The 23279-nt window shown below is 44.5% G+C and overlaps 3 protein-coding genes across 14 annotated transcripts in view; 1 reads left to right on the forward strand and 2 right to left on the reverse strand.

The window, feature by feature from the left end:
* Nucleotides 1-955, reverse strand: part of IQCK (IQ motif containing K) — a 53563-nt gene extending 52608 nt beyond the window's left edge. For all 4 annotated transcript variants that reach the window (XM_085237716.1, XM_085237715.1, XM_085237719.1 and 1 more), the window contains exon 1: nucleotides 804-955. In XM_085237716.1, the coding sequence (XP_085093842.1) occupies nucleotides 804-852 (49 nt within the window). In that variant the 5' untranslated portion in view covers nucleotides 853-955. The remainder of the gene's footprint in view (nucleotides 1-803) is intronic.
* KNOP1 (lysine rich nucleolar protein 1) lies at nucleotides 822-10678 on the forward strand. The gene is made up of 5 exons (XM_085237707.1): nucleotides 822-961; nucleotides 2227-3610; nucleotides 7247-7315; nucleotides 7822-7899; nucleotides 10282-10678. Exons 2-5 carry the CDS (start codon nucleotides 2228-2230, stop codon nucleotides 10591-10593), a joined length of 1842 nt encoding a protein of 613 aa, XP_085093833.1. The 5' UTR covers nucleotides 822-961; nucleotide 2227; the 3' UTR covers nucleotides 10594-10678.
* Nucleotides 10679-14111: 3433 nt separating this feature from the next.
* The window catches only part of VPS35L (VPS35 endosomal protein sorting factor like), a 57569-nt gene continuing 48401 nt past the window's right edge, over nucleotides 14112-23279 (reverse strand). For all 9 annotated transcript variants that reach the window (XM_085237702.1, XM_085237699.1, XM_085237700.1 and 6 more), the window contains 2 exons: nucleotides 17262-17408; nucleotides 14112-14809 (listed from right to left, as the gene is read on the reverse strand). In XM_085237702.1, the coding sequence (XP_085093828.1) occupies nucleotides 14711-14809; nucleotides 17262-17408 (246 nt within the window). In that variant the 3' untranslated portion in view covers nucleotides 14112-14710. The remainder of the gene's footprint in view (nucleotides 14810-17261; nucleotides 17409-23279) is intronic.

A 23279-nucleotide genomic window follows, 5' to 3' on the forward strand; every position in this document is an offset into this window, starting at 1 on the left:
GAGTACTCAAGGTCAGCGCTCCTCAGTTATGGGATCCAGAATCATAGAATCACAGAATGCCCTAGGTTGAAAAGACCCACAGCGTTCACCCAGTTCCAACCCCCTGCTATGTGCAGGTCGCCAACCAGCAGACCAGGCTGCCCAGAGCCACATCCAGCCTGGCCTTGAATGCCTGCAGGGATGGGGCATCCACAGCCTCCTTGAGCAACCTGTTCCAGTGCATCACCACCCTCTGGGGGAAAAACTTCCTCCTAATATCCAACCTAAACCTCTCCTGTCTCAGTTTAAAACCATGATCTACCACATCACTCCTCTGCTATGGGCTGCACTGCATCGCCCCATGTGCGCGCTGCAGTGCCGCAGCCGTCACACTGCACCAAACAACTTCTTTCCACGTTAGAAATTTGTACGTGAATATATATATAAATATATAATACCTTACGGCATTACAGAGCAGTACATCAAAAACACCGCGGTGTGGGATACAGCTCCCCGAGCGGCCGCGGTCACCGCACAGCAGGGGAACGAGCGGGGCTGCCGCCACCCCTCACACCCTAGCACCGTACCGAGAGCCGAACGGCGCCGAGCTCCCAAGGCCCCGCCCACCGCCGTGACGGACGCAGCGCGGGGCGCCCCCGCGGCACCTCACCGCCCCAAGCCGAGCCGCGACCGCCGCCCCGCGCTTCCGCCCCGCGGCAGCACGGCAGAATCACAACGACGGCCGAAAGCGACGTTCGTGGCCCCGCCCTGCGGCACGTGGCCGTGGGAAGGCCGCTCAGCTCCGCGGCGCCGGGCGGGCCCACCTGCGCACGGCCGTTCCCCCAGGCCCGGCCGCGGCCCGCCCGCCGCCATATCGCACCGCGTCCCCACGGCAACCGGGGATCGGGGCGGGGCGGCGGTCGCGGGGCCGTTCTGCTTCCGGGGCGGCGCGCTGCGCTGCACTGCACGTGGGCCGCGGCAGGTAAGGGGCGGCCGCCGTTGTGTGTGGGTTCGTGGGCACGGCTGCGTTCGTGCCGTCCGTGAGGGAAACGGAGAGCTGGGGCTGAATCCCGCTCCTGCTCGTCCCGCCCGGCGCGGGGCCTCATTTGTACCTTCGGGAGGAGGCGAGGTTTCCGGCGGCCCAGCGGAGGAAGGCTCGGGACGGGGGGCAGCGCCTTTCCTTCCGCGGGGCCTTACAGGAGGGCCTTCTGTGCATTCGCTGTCGGTTAAAAGACGAGAACCGAAGCAGACGCGAGGGTTTCCTTAGCAAAAGGGGGAGCGCTGCAGGTGCCCCGCGGCCGCTGCTGTCACCCCCTCATAGGCAGCGGACCCAGAGGGGCGGCGGGCCGTTCCGCACCGGGACTGACGTGCCTTGTAAGGATCCTGGGATGTTACGTGGAAGATGAAGGGATACAAAGCCGGGGTGCCCAAGTGTGGCCTCTTACTTACGTGGAACTCCACCTAAACTGTGCTGTATATACATTACACCCAGAGTCCAGAGGAGGGCCGCTAAGATGATCAGAGGGCTGGAGCACCTCTCCTGAAGAAAGATTGAAAGGCTTGTTTAGCTTGGAGAAGGGAAGCTCCAGGGCGACCTCATTGTGGCCTTCCAGAAATTGAAGGAGCGTATAAACAGGAGGGGGAACGGCTGGTTACATGGGTGGATAGCCATAGGACAAGGGAGAATGTTTTTAAACTGAGCCAGGGGAGGTTTAGGTTGGATATGAGGAGGAAGCTTTTCCCCCAGAGGGTGGTGAGGCGCTGGAACAGGTTGCCAAGGAGGCTGTGGATGCCCCATCCCTGCAGGCATTCAAGGCCAGACTGGATGTGGCTCTGGGCAGCCTGGTCTGCTGGTTGGTGACCTGCACACAGCAGGGGATTGGAACTGGGTGAGCATTGTGCTCCTTTTCAACCCAGGGCATTCTGTGATTCTGTACATGTCTTGCTAGGAAGGAGTTTTGGAGGATAGATGTTCTTGTGACAGTAAGAGCTCTGAAGCTGCTAAAAAGAAAGAATAAGGCAACTTCTTCACCGCTCCAGTAATTGCACTTCAGTGCAGTGTATGCTTCTGATTCCTCCATCTCTGAAAATCCGTGGTCTCTGATGCTGTTTTCCTCAGTTTTGCAAACAGAGATGTGGACAGGTTTCAGAGAAAGGGAACACCAGATAGGCCAGAATTTGCAATATTGTCTTGAAGCTGCACAGTAAAATCTTCTTTTTTTTTTTTTTTTTTTTTTTTTTTTTTAGAATGACAGTCAGTAAAAAGAGAAAACAGATTCCTGAGGAAACTGCACAGAAAAAGAAAAAAGTGAGAAGCAGTGGGAGCCAGACTGTCATTAAAACTGAGAAAAGAATTCAGGCTGTCACTGAAGCAGAGGATGATGACTGGTTTGAGACAAAAACAAGGGTAAGGAAGAAGGAAAGTGTGAAAGAAGATGAATGTTCAGACCAATTAAATCTGAAGAAGAAGAAAAACAAAAAGAGGAAGGTTCGCTTTGAATTACCAAAAGAAGGAAGTTCAGAAGACTTTTTGTATGTAGAAGGCCATCGGGATTTAGAACAAGAAGAATCAGAGGTAAAATGTTCTAAAGGGAAAGTGTTCAAAAAGAAGAAAAAAAAAGACCGATGTCATGCCTCTTTATTACTGGAAAGTAAACAAAATAGTGATGTGGAGCTTTCAAATCATCATTCAGATGATATGCAGGAAAATAAATTTGCTTTTGCAAAAAGCAGGAGAAATAACACTTTGAATTTGCAACTGGATGGTGAAGTAACTAAGAAAAAAAAGAAGAAAGACACCTTCTCTTTAACATTAGGAGATGTCCAGGACAGTGAATATAAACAGTCTCAAAAAGATTGCAAAGAAACAAATGTGCACAATTCAGAAGGAAGATCTATTACTGGTGAAAGTCATGGAACAGATACTATCCATAAGGATGGGAAGGGTTGTATGAGAAAAAAGAAGAGGAGGAAAAAGAAATCTGACTCCTTTTTGCCACTAGCAGGTAATCAGAACATCTCTGCAGATTGTTATAGTTCCATTGCATTAAGCAACTTCGGGGAAAGGCACAGAAAAGAAATTAGATTGACAGATAAAGAGGAAAAGGACGCTACTGAGAACCCAGAAAGCATCAGAGAGACAAAGAAGAAGAAAAAGAAAAGCAAAGATGTTTCCTCCTTAAAATGTAAAGATGATCGGTGCTACAGTCAGAGAGTTCTTGATGAGCATCTCCCTACATCGCAAGAAGTTGAGTCTGAGGAGGAAGAGCTGTCTGGGAGAAAAACCTTGAAGAAAAGCAAGAATAATAATGAAGCAACCAAGAAGAAAAAGAAAAGGAAGATTAAAAAAGATAAGGAAACAACTTTTTCAGAAGTTCCTTTAAGCAATGACTGTGCACCTAAAAGCCAAAAAATAACACCCCTAAAAAGCAACAAAAAGAACAAAGAGAGGAAAATGAAGCCAGCTGAATGTGTCACAGGGGACACTGCAGGTGATAGGGTGTTATGCAATTCTAATCATATGCTCTCTGACAAGAAAAGGAAAAAAGTACCAGAGGACTCTGCTGAAGAGTCAAGATCAAATACAAGTGTCAAAAGGATCAAAATAGAAGACAGGGGAGATAAGATCTTGGTAAGTTGTTAAGAAGGTGCCCTCTTTGGCCATCTGTACCCTGTTTTGTAGCCTCTCTTGCCTGTTCAGACCATTACGTTGCGCTTACTTAAGTCAGTAAGGGGACCCTCTGGGTTTTAAGAAAGACACAGGATCAGAGCATCCATTGATTTTAGCACATCATGTTTGTGAAATGCAGAAAAGTATGTTTTTTAATGCCTGATGCTGTATTTATCATTTAGTGTTTCAACTGTGAAAATCTAAATTACCTAACAGCAAATATGAGAGCAGAAAGAATGCTAGTGTGCACTGTTACCTATGTTCTTCTTTTTCGCTTGCTTCTATCAAAGTCATAATTATGATACAAAACAGCATTTTAATATTATGTCATTTAATCAGTTCAGGTAGATAACATTTTGACTGTTAAGATCTTTTTTTTTCCCCAAGACGGAAAATTGCTGGAACTGTGTAGTGCTAGAAAATGGGAGATTTTTTAGCCAATCAATGCATAAATTGTGATATAAAATCAGGGAACAACCCAATCAAAAACTGGAAGCCAAATTCCTAATATGAAGTGGGAACGAAGGTATGCTAAACAAAAACCAAATAGATTTGAGCTGTGTAACTTTTAACTCGAGATAAATGGAACTGCTAAAGGAAATCTCATTCAAGAGTACTGCTGTTTCTGTGGTGAGGCAAATGTGGAGAGAACCTGATGGAATAACAGGGGAAACAGATCTGCGTGGTGTGTGTAAAAGAGAAAAGATTTGAAATATGGGGATTTTTTCAAAGCTTTTGAAGAATAAGACTATTGTAGTGTTTTCTCCTTTTGACCTTTCAAAAGGTAAAGTCTCTTTGAGACTGTTGGACGTTATTTGGATTCCTGCAGCTGCTCATGTGTAAGTGGAGGCAAGAAGAGCCTTATGATGATAAGTAAACTTGTACACTAGTGGTAACCGAACATGGAAAACACAGCAAGCCCTTTGTGATCTACTAAGAACGGGGGTAGGGTGATGCACGTTTTGGGTCTCTTCCCTGTATTTAGCTCTGTACAGTAGTAAAAAGGCATTTCAGAGAAGTTCTCAAGATTTAGAACTCTGGGTAATTGGGACATCTAGTTACTGCTAGGCTCAAAGACTGCTGGAATAAATGGCCAATCGTGTCAGCGTTGCGTTTAATTGTGTCTCAGTCTTTAACCATTTTCTGGGCTGTACTGCATCACATGCTGCTGCATGCCTTGAAGAATCCTCTGTTAGGTTTCTGCAGCAAAGAAAGTAGTGATTGTTGTGGAATCATACCTGCTTAATATCAAAGATTTGTGTTTTCCCATTGGATGCTGTTACAGCCAACTAAAGCAAGGGGAAGGCTGAGATAATCCAGAGGGAGAAAGAGGATGGTTATTACTGAATGTGTCTGTTGATATAAAACATGCACAAGTAACTCCAGCACTGCTGTATGCTGACATAGAGGCATTTCTGGGGAAAGTCAGCATGAGCTGATTATGCTCCCAGTGAACTTGTGTGCTGCTGGCACTTCTCAGGCCACCATATGCTGAACCTCTATCTGTGTGATGCAGGCTGTTTTCAGTTCCTTTGTTAAAATACAAAAACTTTGCCAATAAATATTTCTTGTTGTTCCCTCCTTTGGAAGATGCCATCAGAGTCCCAGCAGCTTGCACGAGCACTCGGGGCTGCAAGTCTACCTATGTGGGGGAGGGGAACAAGCCAGTGATGGGCATCCCCAGCTCAGCCCTCTGCCACGTGGATGAATGCCTGCACTGGTGTTTGTGGGAGCAGGCTGGGATCTTATGTTCAGTTTTTTGTAGACATTAGGAGGAGATAACTCTGAAAGTGAACAAATTCTGGTCTATGTAGTGGCAGGCATTGTGCTTAGGTGGTCATTCTTGCTTGCAGGGACATCACCACCACACATACAGGGTTTTCTTGTAAGAAAGCACTCAGCTACAGAGCAGAAGTGCTACCACAGTGCCTTGTGTGGGTTGTGCTTAAGAGACAACGTAACTGCTCAGGATTCCAGGGAGAGTCAGATGACAAATAGAGCAGATGCACCTCCAGTGTCAGAGGACTTGGTGTACCTCTTTGAAGTCGTCTCTGTGTGTGAATGTGCTCCCCTTCCTGCAGTGTGGGGGAGATGAGGCCAGCACACCCCTGGACAGGTTTGTTATCGCCATTCAGTGACCTTCAGCAGCTCAAAAACATGCTGCAGATTGGCCCAGATGAAGGTGCACTGCTCCTGTCTGCCTCTGACCCTCCCAGCTAAAAGAGAACCCAGCGCAGCTGTTTGCAAAGTCCTGTCACAGCAGCTTTCCTGCTTGTTTTGAGAGATCTGAATAGACAGTACCAGGCCATCTAGAAGTAAGTTTCATTTGTTTGGTTTCTTTTCTTTTTTTTCATGAGCTCCTCTTATGCAGACAGCATTCTCATTTTTGATAGTGTAGTTGTGTGTGAAAGCAGTGCACAAAAGCTAGCTTAGGAAAATTAGGTAAATCATTCATGGCTTTAGATAATACTGCAAACCTTCAAAAAGGTAACAGCAGCTTCTGCTCACAGAAGTATGTTACAGATCCTTTCCTTGCCTTAATGTTCTGTGGCTATTTCATGCTTGGATTACTGTGTTAGCTGTATCAATAGATCTTCCCTCTGGCCATATTTTCCAGATTGGTCTAAAGCTTATGGCTTAGATTTACCACTGTCCTGGACTTAAAACTTAACTCTGTTACAGTGGGTGCCCCAAAATCTTAGCACAAATTTGGGAAAGAAAGACTGGGGGCAGTGATCTAGAAGCTGCAGTCAGTGGGAGCAGGCATTGCTGAAGGGCTGCACTTTGTGGAAGAATTATCAGTAATGGGCTGCTTGTTGGCTCTGCAGGCCTGCACGTCCCTTCCTGCCATCGCTGCTCTGACAGTGCGAGTTCCCTGTTCCTCACTCAAATGTGGAACTAATGTGCTGATGCTGCCATTATAGGGGCAGCTTATGTATGTCATGCCTCTCCTCTTTCCAGACAGGAAGCTTTTTGGGGACTGTCATTGCTTCTGCATTTGTACAAGGCTCAAAGCAGATGCCTCTTGAGTGTTCTTTGTTTGGCTGCTTTTTGTTTCGGTGTTGATAGTGGGGTCAGCATGGTTCAGGCCTACCTCGTGTGTTCAGATTGGCCATTATGTTACCGCTGGTTTAACTTTTTAATTTTATTTTTAACTGTACTGTTTTTGCCTTTTATTTCAGTTACAAATTTCAAATTCTACAATAGCTTTTGATTTGAAGTGCTCCTGCCTGCAAATATTAGTGTATGTATGTGCCGTTGATACTGGCAGGTCCATTTTAATGTGTGAATCAAAAAGTCCCTTATCTTTATTGCTAAATATGTGTGTGTGTGTGTGTGTGTGTGTGTGTTTATGTGTATATGTATATTAAAAAAACTTCCTTAAATTTCTATTTTGTAAGTTTTTTTGGAGTGGAAGGAGAAAATCCCTCCAAAGAAAGGTACAGGTTTAGCTGGAATTTCCAGCTTTGATCTGACTGTTTCTTCTGATCCCCAATAATGTTGCTCATTGCTTAGTGATTTCTCTGCTTACTTCTGTGTAAATTAATTAAGAAGAATGGATTATAATATTCATATGAGTTTTTCCCTGTTTTACAGGAAGATGTGGATGATGTGACTGTTGTTCAGGAAAAAAAAGGGAACTGTGATGAAATTAATATAGACAAGGTATGCTTTATCTCAGTTAAGCACTATTTAAAGCAAGTAAGCTTTTAGGGTGTACACAGGATTTGTAATAAAAAGAATGCCTTCTGCTGGTCAATGCCAATATTTTCTAAAGTAGACCTTTGCTTAAGATTTGCTTTTGCACTCATGGGTTAAGTAAAAAATATAGAGCTCCACTTAATGTCAGAAGCTTCTAAGTAGCTTATTCAGTTAAATAAAGGCTCCTTTGCCTCTCATTGCTGCTGGCAGTTTCAGCATAGCTGTTCCCTGCAGTTAGAAGGTTAGACATATCTGATATTACTAGAACGTTCATTGAAAATAGCACTCGAAAATGCAGAGGTCTTAAGTGGAGTGTGTAAGAAGATCACATGCAACTTTCTTAATTATCCTTGCAAAATACTGAAGACAAATAATCGTCTTAATCTTCCCTCATCTTCTTACTGTGAATTAAATTAAGTGTTGTTTAACACAGAGGACAGTGGCTTGTGTTGCTTTTCTCTGTATGCCAGGCGAGGCGGCAGGCTCTACAAGAAGAGATTGATAGAGAATCTGGAAAAACTAACATTTTCAGTCCCAAAGAGAACATGGTACGTATGAACGCAGACTTTGATCTGATGGAAATACTGTGTCCCAGAGCCACTTCCTGGGGAAAAAAGAAAGCACTGAAAACAGCATTTTTTTTCTGTTTGTGATTCATGTATGTGGCTTGGCACAACCGTTCTCCTGTTTGTAAATTTGAAGTCATGCTCTGGAACGAATTACAATACCAAGAGAATCTGGGAGCTGACCAGTGAATTCTTAACATCGTTTGGAATTGCTTAGAGGTCTGATTCCCATCATGAGTACTGAAAAGCATTATTTTCTCTAGTTCCTCTGGAGATTTTGCTACAAAGAATTGCTACAAAGTCATTTTCTACTTACTGTAAAATATAAGTGATCCTAGGCCACGGTTGTAAGATGTCATTGAATTTTATCTGAATTGCTATCTGGAAGAATTTGCGGACATTCAGAAATGGAGATGCACATGAAAAGGTGAGAGGGATGGTAACTGACAGTACAGGTCTGCAGTATCTGCAGCCAATAGCCTCCTAATTTCTACATCATTTTTCCACCTCTTTGAAAGACTGTTCTTTATTTTTTGCTTTTATAGCCTACTTAGCCTGCCTCCTGGCAGATTTACCTCTCAGATATCTAACTATTGCAGCAGTGTTCAGCAGGAATAATAAGATTCAGAAGGAGAGAAAGCTTTGCTAAAAATATGGGATTCTTTAGTTGTTTGCAGAAGTGTTGCTCAGGACTACAGAGGCCGTTAATGCCTTTCTGGGACCTCAACAAATCCCAGAAACAAATCATGTAAATTTTATGGAGTAGGAGTAAGACTGCAGTGTGTCCTGAACTGCAGATATCTGATAGTCTCTGAAGGGAAAATGACTTCTTTGGCAGGGGATCCCAGTTCTTTGGTGTTCATCTGTCACTGTTTATTAATACATAAAAGAATAAAAGCTATGAAAACTAATTGATGGGCTTCAAAAGGAGAGAGCTAGAAATACTGCAGCAAAAGCTATGTCCATTGCTTGCCAGCAGTTCCCTTTAAAAAAAAAAAAAAAAAAAAAAAACAGGTTTGACAAGCCATAATTATTTCTGTATCTGTGCAGATATCCATCTCCTGTTCCAAAGGGAAGACAATTTATATATGTCTGCATTTGTGTCACAGAGCAGGGCTTATACAGCAGCTTATCCTTATTTTTAAAAAAAGTATTATGGATAACTTTCTTTTAGTTTCAGTATTCTGGCCTGTGATGCTGGAGGATACTCCAGCTCTGCATTTTTATAACTTATAACACCTGCTACAGCTTGCCTTCAATATTGCATAGCATGCTGTGTGTCATATTGGCTGTCTGGTGAAGAACGACTGTTTCATGTAAGCTACAACTGTTTACTTGGAAGGATTTCAGGCTCACATAAACATACTGCTAAATTCACATTTTTTTTTCTGGGATGAAGCCAGATCAGTTTAATCATGTTTAATTAACGATCAAACATTCTTCCATTTAATATCACCCCAATTATAAAGAAAAAAATGGGAGTAGCAGTTCTGACAGAAGTAGTTAGAAATGATCGCAGAGCTCCTACTGTTGCTCAGGAGTCAAAAAAGATCCTTAGGTAACGACGTTCATAGCTAAGCCAAAAGTTCATAAACTTCTTAAATCATACCCTCTGTCTTGGGTTATTTGCGAACACAAATGGTTGAATTTTGATTCTACTTGGATGTTATCTACACTCTCAGAAAGGAACCAATATCAAAAACAAAACTGAAGGAATAATTTGTTCAAAGAATACAGTGAGAGGCAAAGTTGTGGGGTGGCAAACTGCAAGAGAGGGGAGGTTTTAAGGGCATTACATTTAGTCCTGTTGGTTAAGTGTATGCCCTAAAATTTTTGCACCCTTGCAATCAAGTTGGTAAGTAGTGGGATGAGAATGCCCTTGTTAACTTAAAGCACACGAGCCAGATGGAATACTGTCTCTAACACTAATACAACAAAATACTTGGGAAACAAAAGCTACCTAATCAAGGCTGTAGAAAAATTAAAAACAAAAATTGCTGTAAGAGGCAACAGAGTGAGAGAAAGGTTGAGTTTTGCCTCAATCCTCTTAGAGTAAGAGAAATATCTGTGCAGGGTCTGGTGCTCTGAGCAGAAAGCAGGAAAGTCAAGATTTGTAAAGACAGATGAAAAGAAGAATCTGAAAGTACATTAAATGCTGTCTCCAGGTTAAGTGAATTCCTATGCTAATGAAGCTGCACTTGCATTGGGTTACGGCAGTCTAATTACACACTGCAAGAGGTGCTGCATGTGAATGACTGCTTCCAGCAGCCTGCCCTGTCAGGTGGTGGTGGCTGGTGATACACAGCTGGAAGTTGTCAGTCGTGGTGATATTTTAGTGTTCATCTCACTATGTGTGTTTCACAGGATACAAAGATTGGACAGTGGAGTACAGCTGCTTTTCAAAGTTCTGAGCGAGGAATGAAATTTCTTCGACTGATGGGTGGTTTCAAAAAGGGCTCTGCACCTATGGAAGATCTCTCTGCAACTACAAACAAACAGAACATGGCTTTGAACAGGGAAGGGGAGGAGAAGTTACAGCAGGCTCTGAAGATGGAATTTGATAAAGCAATGGACTTGAAGCAACACAGAAGAATTGGTCTTGGATTTCAACCTACTGCCAACAAGAAAGCGTACATAGACAAATATGCATCTAGGTCTATAAAATTTGAAGATTAAAACTGAAGTAATGGAATGAAAACAGGGAAACTTATTTTTGCTTTCCACTTATTCTTACTTGAAATAAAATATGAAGTGTTCAATACATTGTAGTTACGAGGCATTTTTAATATAAGTTTTCAGCTTCTAGTTTACATGGAGTTATGTCCTCACTTGGACACAAAGGGATCTAAGAACAGTAGGATCTCAAACCTTTCCAGCATTTTCCACAGTCAAGAGAAAATTTCCCTTAAAGATTGAAGGTATGTGGACAGTGCCTGCAAGAAAGTAAAAATCGGTCATTTTTTTTAAAAATAGATTTGATAAGCTTTTTTTTTTTTAGCTGCATCTTTGTGATTCAAAAGGATTTTAATATTCTGTAAAATCTTCATGTTTTTACACTCAGTGAGCAGTACAAACTGATGGTGGTTTACTTGGAAGAAATATTACTGGGTTGCCTACAAATTTGATGAGGGGAGACTTAACCATGAAAGTGGTTTCTTGAGTATTGGCATCCTCATTATTATAATTATAATAAAAATACTCTCGAACATCCTGTTTCAACATGCTCTAGCAGTCTGATTTTCAAGAAGCAGCTGTTACCTCTCAGTGAAGGTAAATACTTTGTGAGTAGGTTTCCTAAATTATAAAAAACAAGGCGATTTTAATAATGTGTTTATAAGTTTATTATAAATGAATGAAATTTTTAATCTTCAGACTTTCGTGCAACCTGCACTTTCACTTTCTGAATACAAACTATTAAGAGTGTATTGTTTATGTTTTGTTCAGAATTGAAAGTGCTCTGGAAACTGTCTTGTGGGAAGTTACAAAAAGAAAATGAAGAAACGTCCCATATTCCATCAGTGTCACAGAATCACAGAATTGTAGGGGTTGGAAGGGACCTCTAGAGGTCATCGAGACCAACCCCCTGCCAAAGCAGGTTCCCTACACCAGGTCGCACAGGTAGGCGTCCAGGCGAGACTTGAATATCTCCAGAGAAGGAGACTCCACAACCTCCCTGGGCAGCCTGTTCCAGTGCTCCGTCACCTCACTGTGAAGAAGTTCTTGCGCACATTCGTGCGAAACTTCCTATGCTGCAGCTGATGTCCGTTTCCCCTCGTCCTGTCTCCACGTACCACTGTGCTGGTTATTGTGGGATATGGTGTTCTGTACGTTTTCAAGTCATCCTGGTTCTCAAGCATGACAAGACGACCATCTCTTGTGCCTGGGACTGCTGCAGCAACGGTGGCCTCCTTGCAGGAAACCCACCGTGCTCGACCCAAGTTACTGTCTCTGCTTACATCTCATTGTTCTGTTTTACCTGTCCTTTCTGATAAGATGGTGCGAACTAATCTGCTAAATTTCTTGTTCTTTTAAGGCAACCTTTCTTTGCACAGTAGCCTTTTCTATCAGACTGCTGTGCCTGAAAGCAGCTGACTCCTGGCAGAAAATACTCTTGCAGAACAGTATGGTTTCAGTGTATTCTGGGGCAACGCCTATGGGGAAATGAAAAATCATGCAGAGACTCCAGCAAAAGCCATACCTGGGGAGGGAGATACTGAACCCATTTCCTACAAGGCCTGGTCTTTGCTTTGAGAGAACCACTGCATTTAAAGACTACCTTCAACACCTTTCTGGGCTGCAGCTGTGGCTTTGCTTCAAGTACCACAGGTTCAGAATCAGAAAACATTCTGATTAAAGACAGATGCTGAATTCAGGCCTTCAACTACTTGGCAAAAAATGCATTAAAATAATGGAATAGGTGGGAAATTGTTAACTGATGGCTTCCTTTAAGAAGGGAAGGACAGAACAGCATGTACAGATCTCTGCTGCAGAGCCATTATTGGGTATGTAGTGACTAGCCTTGCATTGCCATTGATAGGAGGTTGAAGGGGATAATAGTTCTACACTTACCTTTGGATGTGCATGGCTTGACACCTTGCCCTTGCTAATGTTGACGCAGTTGGAAAACCAAGGCAGACATCCGGGACAAACTAACTTCATTCAAGCAGTCAAATTTGCTCTAGCCTGTGTATCTACTGTATACAGAAGCCAGACAGGTCTATAGTAAGTGGGATGCTTAAACTAGAATTAATTTTTCTCTAAACATGGAAGTAAGCCAAAAGCAGGTTATTAGAGTGGTAGGGCGGGCTTTGAGGCTGGACGTTTAAAGTTTGCTCCTGGTAACTAATTAGAGCTTTCTGCATATAACCGAGCTGTTTTTGCACTAATAAAAGCATCGGTAAAAAACTTGAAAACCTTTTCCATGGCACTCTTGCATCAATAAATAAAGTTATACTGTGCACAAAAGATGACAGGCAAAAATGGGTGTCTCTGGGGGAAAAGGAATGGTTGGCTGGGCTGTTACTAAGCCTGCTGTAAGTTTCCATTTTACAGAACCTGGAACTGCTCCATGCTGGGTTTGTAGCAGTACATTTACCCCTGCAGGACAATTTCTGCCATACCACAGCTGCTCTCTGTGACCTACTTGGCTGGCTAGACAGCCCTGTTCAATCCCACTTACCCAGTTTCCAAGTCTAACAGAAAGAATCATCCATGTGCTGCTGAGAGTTGCTTTATGCAGCTGCAGCAAAAAGGGAAGCTAAATCATAGTATGACCTAACATACGTGCAGTACTGTCATCTCACTATATGTAGAGAATTAACTAAAGAAAGTATAATTAAATTGGGTACTGAAGGTTGGAAATGAATATATGGTTCTAGCAAAACCAATTACATGTTCAGCTGCTGTTAAACATTAGGCAGCCATTTGCTCAGTGGGATGGGGGAGAGAATCACAAAAAAAAAAAAAACAACCCACAAAGTAGAATTTGAGGTTTGATATAAAACTATTTACCAAAAAAGGAAAAAAAGAACAACAGTTTTATATATATATGATACTTATATACAGACAAAAGAAGCAATGCACAGTGCAGTAGCTCACCACCCGCTGACCGATGCCCAGCCAGTCCCCAAGCAGCAGCTGCCCACCCTGACCAACTCCCTGTTTTCAAGCTTCTTCTGCAAGATGCCACATGGTACAGAATATCCCTTTGGCCAGTTGAGGGCAGCTGTCCTGGTTCTGTTCCCTCCCAGCTCCTTGTTCTCTCCCCCTTCCCCCCAGCCCCCTCAGCAGCAGGAAAAGCAGAGAAATTGAGGCATCCTTGGCTCTGTACAGCATTACTCAGCAACAATCAAACCATCCGTGTGCTACCAACAGTCTTTCTCCTAAAGCCAAAACACAGCCTCATACCAGATACTGCAAAGGAAAAATCAGCTCTATTCCTGCTGAAACTAGGTCATCTGCCTTAACAAAGAGAACGTTTCTGTGCAAATACATCTTAATATGTGACTTCAGTCATTAAAAAACCGCTACCCAGAAGAACCAATAGATGCAAGATCACACTGTGGTTGCTTACCACAGGACAGAAACAGACAGAATGAAATTTATTAGGTATAAAAGCAGTGCACATAGCTAAATTACAGCATGACTAGGTAATAAACTTGTATACACAAAGGAACTTCTCCAGAACAAACAGGTGAGGTGCAAATTGCTTTATTCAGTGATATAGCATACTAGAGAATATGGAACACTGCGTACATTTCCATTTTCCTTTGCAGACAGCATTTAAAGATACAAAACACTACTGAACTAGTGATATGACAAACACAGCTGAGAAAAATGTATATTAGAAATTAGAACAGTAACACTTGGTCCATTTTTCTCTTACTGAAACTGACCAAATGTTGGCAGCATTCCAAAGCAGAACAACTTAGTAGGATTACTACACTGAAATACTGCTTTCTACACAGGCAGGATGAAGTCTGGGGGCTGTGAATTGATCTGTGTAGAGTATCAGATTTTATTCCTTTGTCACTAAAATGACAACAAATTTTATTTGGAAAGGCTGAAGTATCTTTTACTGAATCTAACCTGGATTTAAAATACAGTGGCAAAACTGGAAACAAAAAATTCAGATTAAATCATTGCACTCAGGACTGTTTTACCTGTACCCAAGTAAATCTGTCACTCTAAAATTCAAACACAGTGAACTCCAGTCAAAGACCAGAAGAATCAGCGACTTGTGGCCCTGGCTACATGCTCACTTTTACGTAAGACTCCCTGGAAGAGGCGCTCATCAGGTTCTGGACTGCAGAGGAAGGCGAAGGGCCAAGTCTGTGAAGTGACTCATGTCAGGTTGTTTGCTTCTTCTCTTGATGTATTCCAGAGTTTTTACCTGGGTAAAGAAGAAAGGTGTTTTGAGATGTTTAGTCTTTGTCTTTTCTCATTTCAGAGGCCACAGTTTTGCTAAAGGAAGGCATTTTAACAGATGCACCGCTGATTTTCCCTGAATTCCACTAGACACACAACCACTTGCTTCTCTGACTCCAGAGCTGGTGACCACAGACACTTTTCTCAAGCAGTGCTCTCAAGTGCTCACATTCCAATGTGTCAACATACAATTCCTCCACTAATAACAACACTGTTCTTCTTTAAAAGCTTACATTTTCTGTACTGGAAAGTGCAGAACCCCACATTTCCAGATCCTTTAATGTGTGAAATACTTTTAAAAATGTGAGAGACAGAGCAGATTGGTACAAATAAGTGAAGCTGCTTATTTATTAAGAAGCATTTTAAAAAATAAAGTTTTTTTTTTTTTTTTTTTTTTTTTTAACTTAAACTTAGTTCAAAGCCCAGATAAAACAAGACAGACATTTGCAAGGAGATCAGGTTCATCTAGGTCAAGAAAGGGCTCTGAAAGTACTGCCTCCTATTTCATTGCATTGGCCCACAGTATCAGAGGGGGATGTTGGTGGGACAGCAGTAGAGGTTGAACCTTCCCACCAATATCCCATTACATTTTGTAGTCTTACAGAACAGTGTCTGACATGCAAGTGCAGATAAAGCATAAGGATGGAACTGAATTCCTCCATGTAAATAAAATGGCACCCACTGACATTCAACAGTGTTTGCTAGAAGTCTGTGGAGACCAAACAGCAGGTGTTGACACAGTGAAGGATGGGTGGGGTGTTTCAGCAATGGCAACAGCAACATGAAAGACAGTTCATGTTCTGCACAGCCATGCACAGCTCTCACACCACAAAATGAAGAGACTCTCGATCAGCTAATCGCCACAAATCAGCTGGTCACAACCAGAGAACTGCATACAGAGCTGTGTACAAACCTGATTTCGTCCTATGACAAGGTGACCTGCTTAATGGATGAAGGGAAGGCTGCCAAAGTGGTCTACCTGGACTTCAGTACAGCCTTTGATACTGTCCCCCTCAGCATCGTCGTGGTGAAGCTGGCTGAGCACCTCAACACAGAAGGGACATGGAGGTGCTGCAGCAGGTCCAAAAAAAAGGGCAACAAGGCTGTGAAGGGCTTGGAGAATGTGGCCTATGAGGAGAGACTGAAGGAACTGGGGCTGTTCAGTCTGGGGAAGGGGAGGCTGAGGGGAGACCTTATGGCTCTCTTCCAACACCTGCAAGGTGACAACAGCAAGAGTAGGGTTGGTCTCTTCTCACTCGTGACAGGACAAGGTGAAATGGTCTTAAGTTGCACCAGGGTAAGTTTAGGTTGGACATCAGGAAAAATTTCTTTACAGAAAGGATGGTTAAGCACTGGAACAGGATCCCCAGAGAGGTGTTTGAGTCACCATCCCTGGATGTGTTTGAAAACTGTTTGGATGTGGTGCTCAGGGACATGATTTAGTCGTGGGTTGTCAGAGTTAGGGTAGTGTGGTTAGGTTGTGGTTGGATTTGATCTTTAAGGTCTTTTCCAACCTAGGAACCTATGATTCTATAAGAGCTGAATATTGGCCTCAGTGTATTGGAAACCATGGTGTAAGTGTTAAAATCTCACAGTCTGCACCCAGGTGGTTCCCACAAATGCTCATAAAGTAACAGAAAGAACACCATATGCAATTTTGTCAGGATCTATTGAACTGATACCAGGTGAAGGTGAGATTTCCTGGATTGAATCATTACTGGTGATGAGATTTGTGTCACCACTATGTGCCAGAGTCAAAGGGCAGTCCATGGAGCAGTGACATATGAATTTCCATTGAAGAAAGAGTCCATGACAAAACCCTCAGCAAGACGAGTGATATGCACTGTTTTCTGGGATGGAAAAGGGGTGGGACTTCCCAGAACCTGGGCAAACCCTTAGCTCTGACCACTGCACTGTGATGCTGACTGAGCTAAAGGCTAAAACTTCTACTGTCAGGCCAGGGCAGAAGACAGCCTTTCTCTTGCCACAGGGTAATGCCAGGTTCCACACTGGTTTGAAGACTGTGCAGCACTTTGCTAATCTTGGCTGGACTCTCCAACCACACCCACCATATAAGTCCATATTCAGAACCTTCTAACTTCCATCTGTTCAGGCACCTGAAAGGTGGATTGTGTGGGCAATATTTTCCTAGCAACAACACTGGGTCACCGCTGCAGGTTTCATCAGTGACGAAAATGTATCGCTAACAGTGGTGACTATGTTAAAAAAACAATAGTTTTTTGTGGCTGGGAATTTGCTCTATCAAACAGCATTATTGTGCTTTTTGTATCTGTTGTTGTTTCCATGGAAATAAATAGGAGGCGTTACTTTCAGATCAACCTATATAGTATTGCCTTTTCCCACGAAAGGAGCTAAAGAAAATCCTAACAGATTTCTCTGCAGTACGTACTCCTTACCATTGTTTTGGTGTCAGCAAAGCCATGTTTCTGGGCAAGATTCCAGAGATTTACTGAAAGCTGGTTTAGCTTGTTGTTTCGTAGATCGCCATGAGCTAAAATCGTGTTGAAGAAATTGAGTGCCAACTGGCTTTGTCGCTTCAGAGTCTATAATGAGAAAAGAATTCCCGTGTTATACAGTCATCCCAGCATAACCTCTCCAAGTTTGCTTACAAGTGCAAGGGACAGATAATTGTTTTGAAATACACAGCAATAATTACAGCTGCAGGAATATGGGCACAGTTTCCACATTCCATTTCCAAATAAAACAAAAAAATGATAATTATGAGTCAACCCACATGTGGAGCATCGTGTCCAGTTCTGAGCTCACCAGTTCAAAAAAAGACATCTCCTACAAAGACTCCAGAGGAGGGCAACAAAGATGATAAAGATGCCCGGAGCATCTCCTGCACAGGGAAAGGCTGAGAGACCTGGGCCTAGAGAGGAGACTGAGAGGGGATCTGATCAATGTTTATAAATATCTAAGGTGCAGGAGGCAATTAGGCAAGGCCAGAGTCTTTCCAGTGGTGTGTTACGGTAGAGTAAGGAGCAGTGGCCAAAAGCTGGAACACAGGAAGTTCCACACAAATATATGGATGAACATTATAGTCAGGGTGTCTTCTTTTTTTTTTTTTTTTTTAAACCTGCTTTTCTTCTAGTGAAACAGACTTGTACCACGTTAGTAATTAATTTCCTTAAAATTTTTAGGAGGGAGCTCGAGAAGAACCACTGCTTTGCTGTAACCTGCCACAAGCAACACCACTGCCTTTCAGACTCTGCAGGAGATCTCTTTAGCACTGACAATTCTGCACTGAAGACAGATTGTTATTGGATGCATCTTACACATAGCACCACTTTATACTGCTTTGCTGCTGCTGTCCTTTGGTTTTGGCTGAAGAAAGACCACTGACAAAACCAAAGCTGCATCTTACCCACAATAGCAAGGCAGTAACTAGAACTATCAGCTCAGCATCTTGATAACTGAACGTGGCACTCACTTCAGCCCTCTCAGTTCAATACACGTTAGGGGTAGCTAACACACTGCACTCAGATACAAAACTACAGAGGGAACGAGGCAAAAATTGGGATAAGTGGTGCGATCAGTGCAAGTTGTGCCCTCCTGACACCACCAGTGCAGCCACGCAGCCTCTGCCCTTTCCTTAAGGGATCAAAAGTAAATTAATTTCACTTCTCACTGCCAACAGAAGCGAGGTCAGATGCTATTAAACAAAGAAACAGAACACAGACTGCCATCAGTCCCCCAGATATTTCTGTAAAAGTTGAAAGCCATGCCATTAAAGAATTGGCAAGCTAGAAAAGAACACAGCATACTCTAAATGAGAAGTGTAAGACTGGTGACTACTGTGTATCAGCCACACAGCAGTAGATGCAGAGAAAATCTGATGAGTTGCGCACGCACACACGCACACACGCACGCACACACGCACACGGAGTGCCCAGAGCTGCTACAGGGCCCAGGAAGTGTTCTGTAAACACTACATTGATTACATGGAGCTATCAGGAAGACAGCTCTTTCTTCCTCTAACAGTTACCTACTTCAGAACCTTTCATCCCAGTAGTGCCAAAATTGGTTTATTAGCTGAAACTGCAGCTATTACTTGGAAGTGTTGAACCATACTCCCTACCAGGCAGAGGAACACAGTCAGTCTAGTCCAGGAATGTTAACACAAAATACAGAGATGCCACTCTGAATGACAGTAAAGAGAAAAGTAGTTGTCAACGTTTAAATATTACTATAGTATTTCTCTCACAGGATTACCATCCTTCAGGGAAAAAGATACAGCGTACTGCCTGCTGATCAGTGTTACATACAGCCTCCCTCCTGTCACCATCCATGCTGAACTGGCAAAACAGGGTGTTTAACTACATGTTTTTTTTTTCCCCACTGACTATCTAATGCTTGTGCATCTTCCACTGAACACCTCCCACCTTCAAGGAGGTCTCTGGAGGCACTCTCATAAGCAGCAGCCCAGAAATTGTTGGGCAGAACAGAAATGCAGCAGCACTCAGAACTGGACATAACTAGCAAGACTTCCCAGGCAGTAACAACGCCAGCAGACAATCCATTCTTTAAAGTAGGGATGATGTTTTGACTAACTGGAAACATAAGTACTTTAAAAAAAATGACCCTGAAACAGTAAAAAGCTGGAAGTAGGAGACACGTGCTAACTGCCATCATGCTGGGGTAGGCACAGTCATCTCACAGCATTTTGGTTCCCAGTCACACATTGCAACAGGGAGAGAGAGAGAAAGAGAGGCAGGCACAAGCGTGCAGTAAATCCATGTCTGAAAACTAACCAGCAGGGTCAGACAAGGGTCCTGGTGACAGCAGACGTGTTTGTGCAGCATGGCACCACTCTGCCACCCAGGGGAGTGATGCATGTCAGCACGCTGCCAACCTGCTGGCAGCTGTGGCTGTGCTGCATGCTGACCTGCAGTGTGCGTCCAGAGGCTGCACACAAAAAGGAGCCAGCAGCTGCTCGGCAGCCACAGAGCCGCGGGACTGAGCATCCCCACACCAAGAAGAACTGCCTCCTGGAGCTGCATTTCCCATAACCTGTGGAATAACACTGATCACCACAAAATGAAAAAAAAAAAACCCTCAACAGATCATCATTCAATGATGTGACCTCAGGCTCCCCAAAGCGAAGTGCAGAGCAATGTCCAGGTTTCATACAGCTTAGCAGCAGAAAATGCAACATTTCTCACAACAGACCATGTAATTGTTTCCGTGACCTTCTGGCTAGTGGTTCAATCACTCACCCCTGCCTTTAACGACTTTCTCCAGACACCTATGGCATAAGGATACCTCCAGCCTTCTATGAGAAAAGCTGTGGCTCACTTCGGCCCGCTGCTCCCCGTGCAGGCTGCCCAGCACAGCACCGTCCCACACAGAGCCCAGGCACCCACAGTGCTCAGCACAGCCACAGCGCTGCCTCAGGGCACTGCATGTGTCAGCCCAGCCAAGTCTCTGTGCTGGCAGGGCACCTCTTTGCATCACCTGAATGAGCAAGCCAGAAATTAATTCCAGCAGCACCGTGATGCTGTAGGTTGCGGCCCTATGATCCAAATCCAGATGTGCCTGCACAGAGCCATGCCAGGCACCTCTCTTCTCCTTTAAAAGCTCTCAAGACAACCCTTTGGGACCTTTTAACATATGTAGTTTACAGGGAAAGATCAGGAGCTGTGCCGGTCAAGCCAGGTTCTCAGCTCCCTTGCTACACCGCTGTCCTAAAGTGAGATAAGTGAAGCACCTAGCACAAGCAGCAGCTGGTAGCACCTCGTGTATAACAAAACGGAGGAGCTATTCAGGAAAGGAGAGCAGCAGCACCCAAGCTGCAGCTGGGAGGTCTTGCGGGACGCAAGAGGACAGGCACCCTGTTTCATCACGTGTGCTGAGAGAGCTGGTGGAGGTCATTGCCGAACCGCTCTCCATCATTTTTGAGAGGTCTTGGACAACAGGGGAGGTCCCTGAAGACTGGAGGATAGCCAATGTCACTCCGGTCTTCAAAAAGGGCAAGAAGGAAGATCTGGGTAATTATAGGCCTGTCAGCCTCACCTCTGTCCCTGGAAAGGTGATGGAACAGCTTGTGCTGGATACCATCTCCAGACAACTGGGAGAAAAGGAGGTTATCAGGAGTAGTCAGCATGGGTTCACCAAGAGGAGGTCGTGCTCGACCAACTTGGTGGCCTTCTATGATGCTGTCACATGCTGGGTGGATGGGGGAAGAGCGGTAGATGTAATCTACCTTGATTTTAGAAAGGCGTTTGATACTGTCTCCCACGACATCCTTATAACACAGCTGAGGAAGTGTGGGATAGACGAGTGGACAGTGAGGTGGGTTGAGAACTGGCTGAGTGGCAGAGCACAGAGGGTCGTCGTTGGTGGTGCAGAGTCTGGCTGGAGACCTGTAACCAGTGGTGTCCCCCAGGGGTCTGTGCTGGGTCCGGTCTTGTTCAACATCTTCATCAATGACCTTGATGAGGGGATAGTGGCCACCCTCAGCAAGTTTGCTGATGATCCGAAGTTGGGAGGATTGGCTGACACGCCTGAAGGCTGTGCTGCCATTCAGCGAGACCTGGACAGGCTGGAGAGCTGGGCAGTAAGAAACCGGATGAGGTTCAACAAAAGCAAGTGTAGGGTCTTACACCTAGGGAGGAATAATTGCATGCACCAATACAGGCTGGGGGATGAGCTGCTGGAGAGGAGCTCTGCAGAGAGGGACCTGGGCGTCCTGCTGGACAACAGGTTGGCCATGAGCCAGCAGTGTGCCGTCGTGGCCAAAAAGGCCAATGGCATTCTGGGGTGCATTAAGAAGAGCGTGTCCAGCAGGTCGAGGGAGGTGATCCTCCCCCTCTACTCTGCCCTGGTAAGGCCTCATCTGGAGTACTGTGTCCAGTTCTGGGCTCCCCAGTACAAAAAAGACAGGGATCTCTTGGAAAGAGTCCAGCGGAGGGCCACAAAGATGGTGAAGGGCCTGGAGCATCTCCCCTATGAAGAAAGGCTGAGTGAACTGGGTCTGTTTAGCCTTGAGAAAAGAAGACTGAGAGGGGACCTGATCCAGGTTTATAAATATCTGAGGTGTGGCGGCCATAGCGGTGAGGCCAGTCTCTTTTCAGTGGTACATGGAGACAGGACGAGGGGAAACGGACATCAGCTGCAGCACAGGAAGCTTTGCACGAATGTGCGTAAGAACTTCTTCACGGTGAGGTGACGGAGCACTGGAACAGGCTGCCCAGGGAGGTGGTGGAGTCTCCTTCTCTGGAGATATTCAAGTCTCGCCTGGACGCCTACCTGTGCGACCTGGTGTAGGGAACCTGCTTTGGCAGGGGGTTGGTCTCGATGATCTCTTGAGGTCCCTTCCAACCCCTACAATTCTGTGATTCTGTGATTCTGTGATCACTTTTCCAGCATGCTAGAAAGCATTTGGGTTTGGATGCAGTCCTTCAGAAAAAGTCCCTGAGCAACCACTGGAGGATGCACACAGAGCGCAGGTGGCAGCTGCTCAGGGAGCAGTGAGCACCTCCGAGTCAGGGCAGAACATTTCAACATTCTCCTCTCAGCTCCATACAGTCACCAGGGTAGGTTCATCTCTACTTCAAAGTCATTATTAAGTTAATCCAGCAAAGACGTGCTTCCATGTGGAGCCTGTGGCTCACAGAAAGCTGGACCATTCTTCCCAAAGCTATGCTCAGCAATCCTGATGGTTTCTACAGGCATGCAGAGGCAATGTTTCCAATCAAACTATTTATAACCTTTTAACTCCGCCAGCAAGCCAGAGACAATGCTGTAATAAAAGTGTTGACTTGGAAGTGTGGGCTCTCCAGCACCAAGACCAGCAAGTGGAACTGATGTGCTCCATGTTCACCCATCATTCCTGTTAAGACATCAGCAACAAAGCTGCAAACTTGTCAAAACAGCACCTCCATCACTACAACATCCTCTGGACACTGCAGTGGGTAAACTCCCTTGCCTTCTTCTTCCAAAAAGAGGACTGAAATGTTTAACCACTCTTAGACTTGGCCAAGGACACAGAATCCTTCAGGAACACCAAGAACTTTTCAATCTAAAACACATCCACACACACAGTCACCCTGCTCAGCTCTACTTGTTGTTCTGTACTGAAGCATTAACGAGGTTCATATTATAGATGAACAAATTGGCTGTGCTGAAAGAAGCCTTGAGAGGGTACCCAGGAATTGCTTTCTCCTGTTGCATTACTATGAAAATTCCGGTATCTCTCACATGGCACATCCTGACACAGCAACAACCACCTGCTCTGGATGTTTTGGTTCAAAAGCCGTGTTTGAATGAAACATGCTCCATCTGGACACAGAGCAGTGAGCAGCCAGATTATCTCCATTTTTAAGAAACCTGGAGCACAAAATTAATCCTCCACCCACACAACGCTGAGAGAGGATTCACCGACACATGCTCTCATGACCAGAAGCAGCTCA

Source organism: Meleagris gallopavo, chromosome 16 (genome assembly GCF_905368555.1).
Source record: "Meleagris gallopavo chromosome 16, MGAL_WU_HG_1.1, whole genome shotgun sequence".
NCBI lineage: Eukaryota > Metazoa > Chordata > Aves > Galliformes > Phasianidae > Meleagris > Meleagris gallopavo.

Excerpts from the sequence above, each read along its gene's own strand:
- KNOP1 (XM_085237707.1), top strand. The coding sequence starts at position 2,228 with ATGACAGTCAGTAAAAAGAGAAAACAGATTCCTGAGGAAACTGCACAG. Across the intron at positions 3,611-7,246 it reads ACAGGGGAGATAAGATCTTG|GAAGATGTGGATGATGTGAC; the intron begins GTAAGTTGTTAA and ends CCTGTTTTACAG. Across the intron at positions 7,316-7,821 it reads ATGAAATTAATATAGACAAG|GCGAGGCGGCAGGCTCTACA; the intron begins GTATGCTTTATC and ends TCTGTATGCCAG.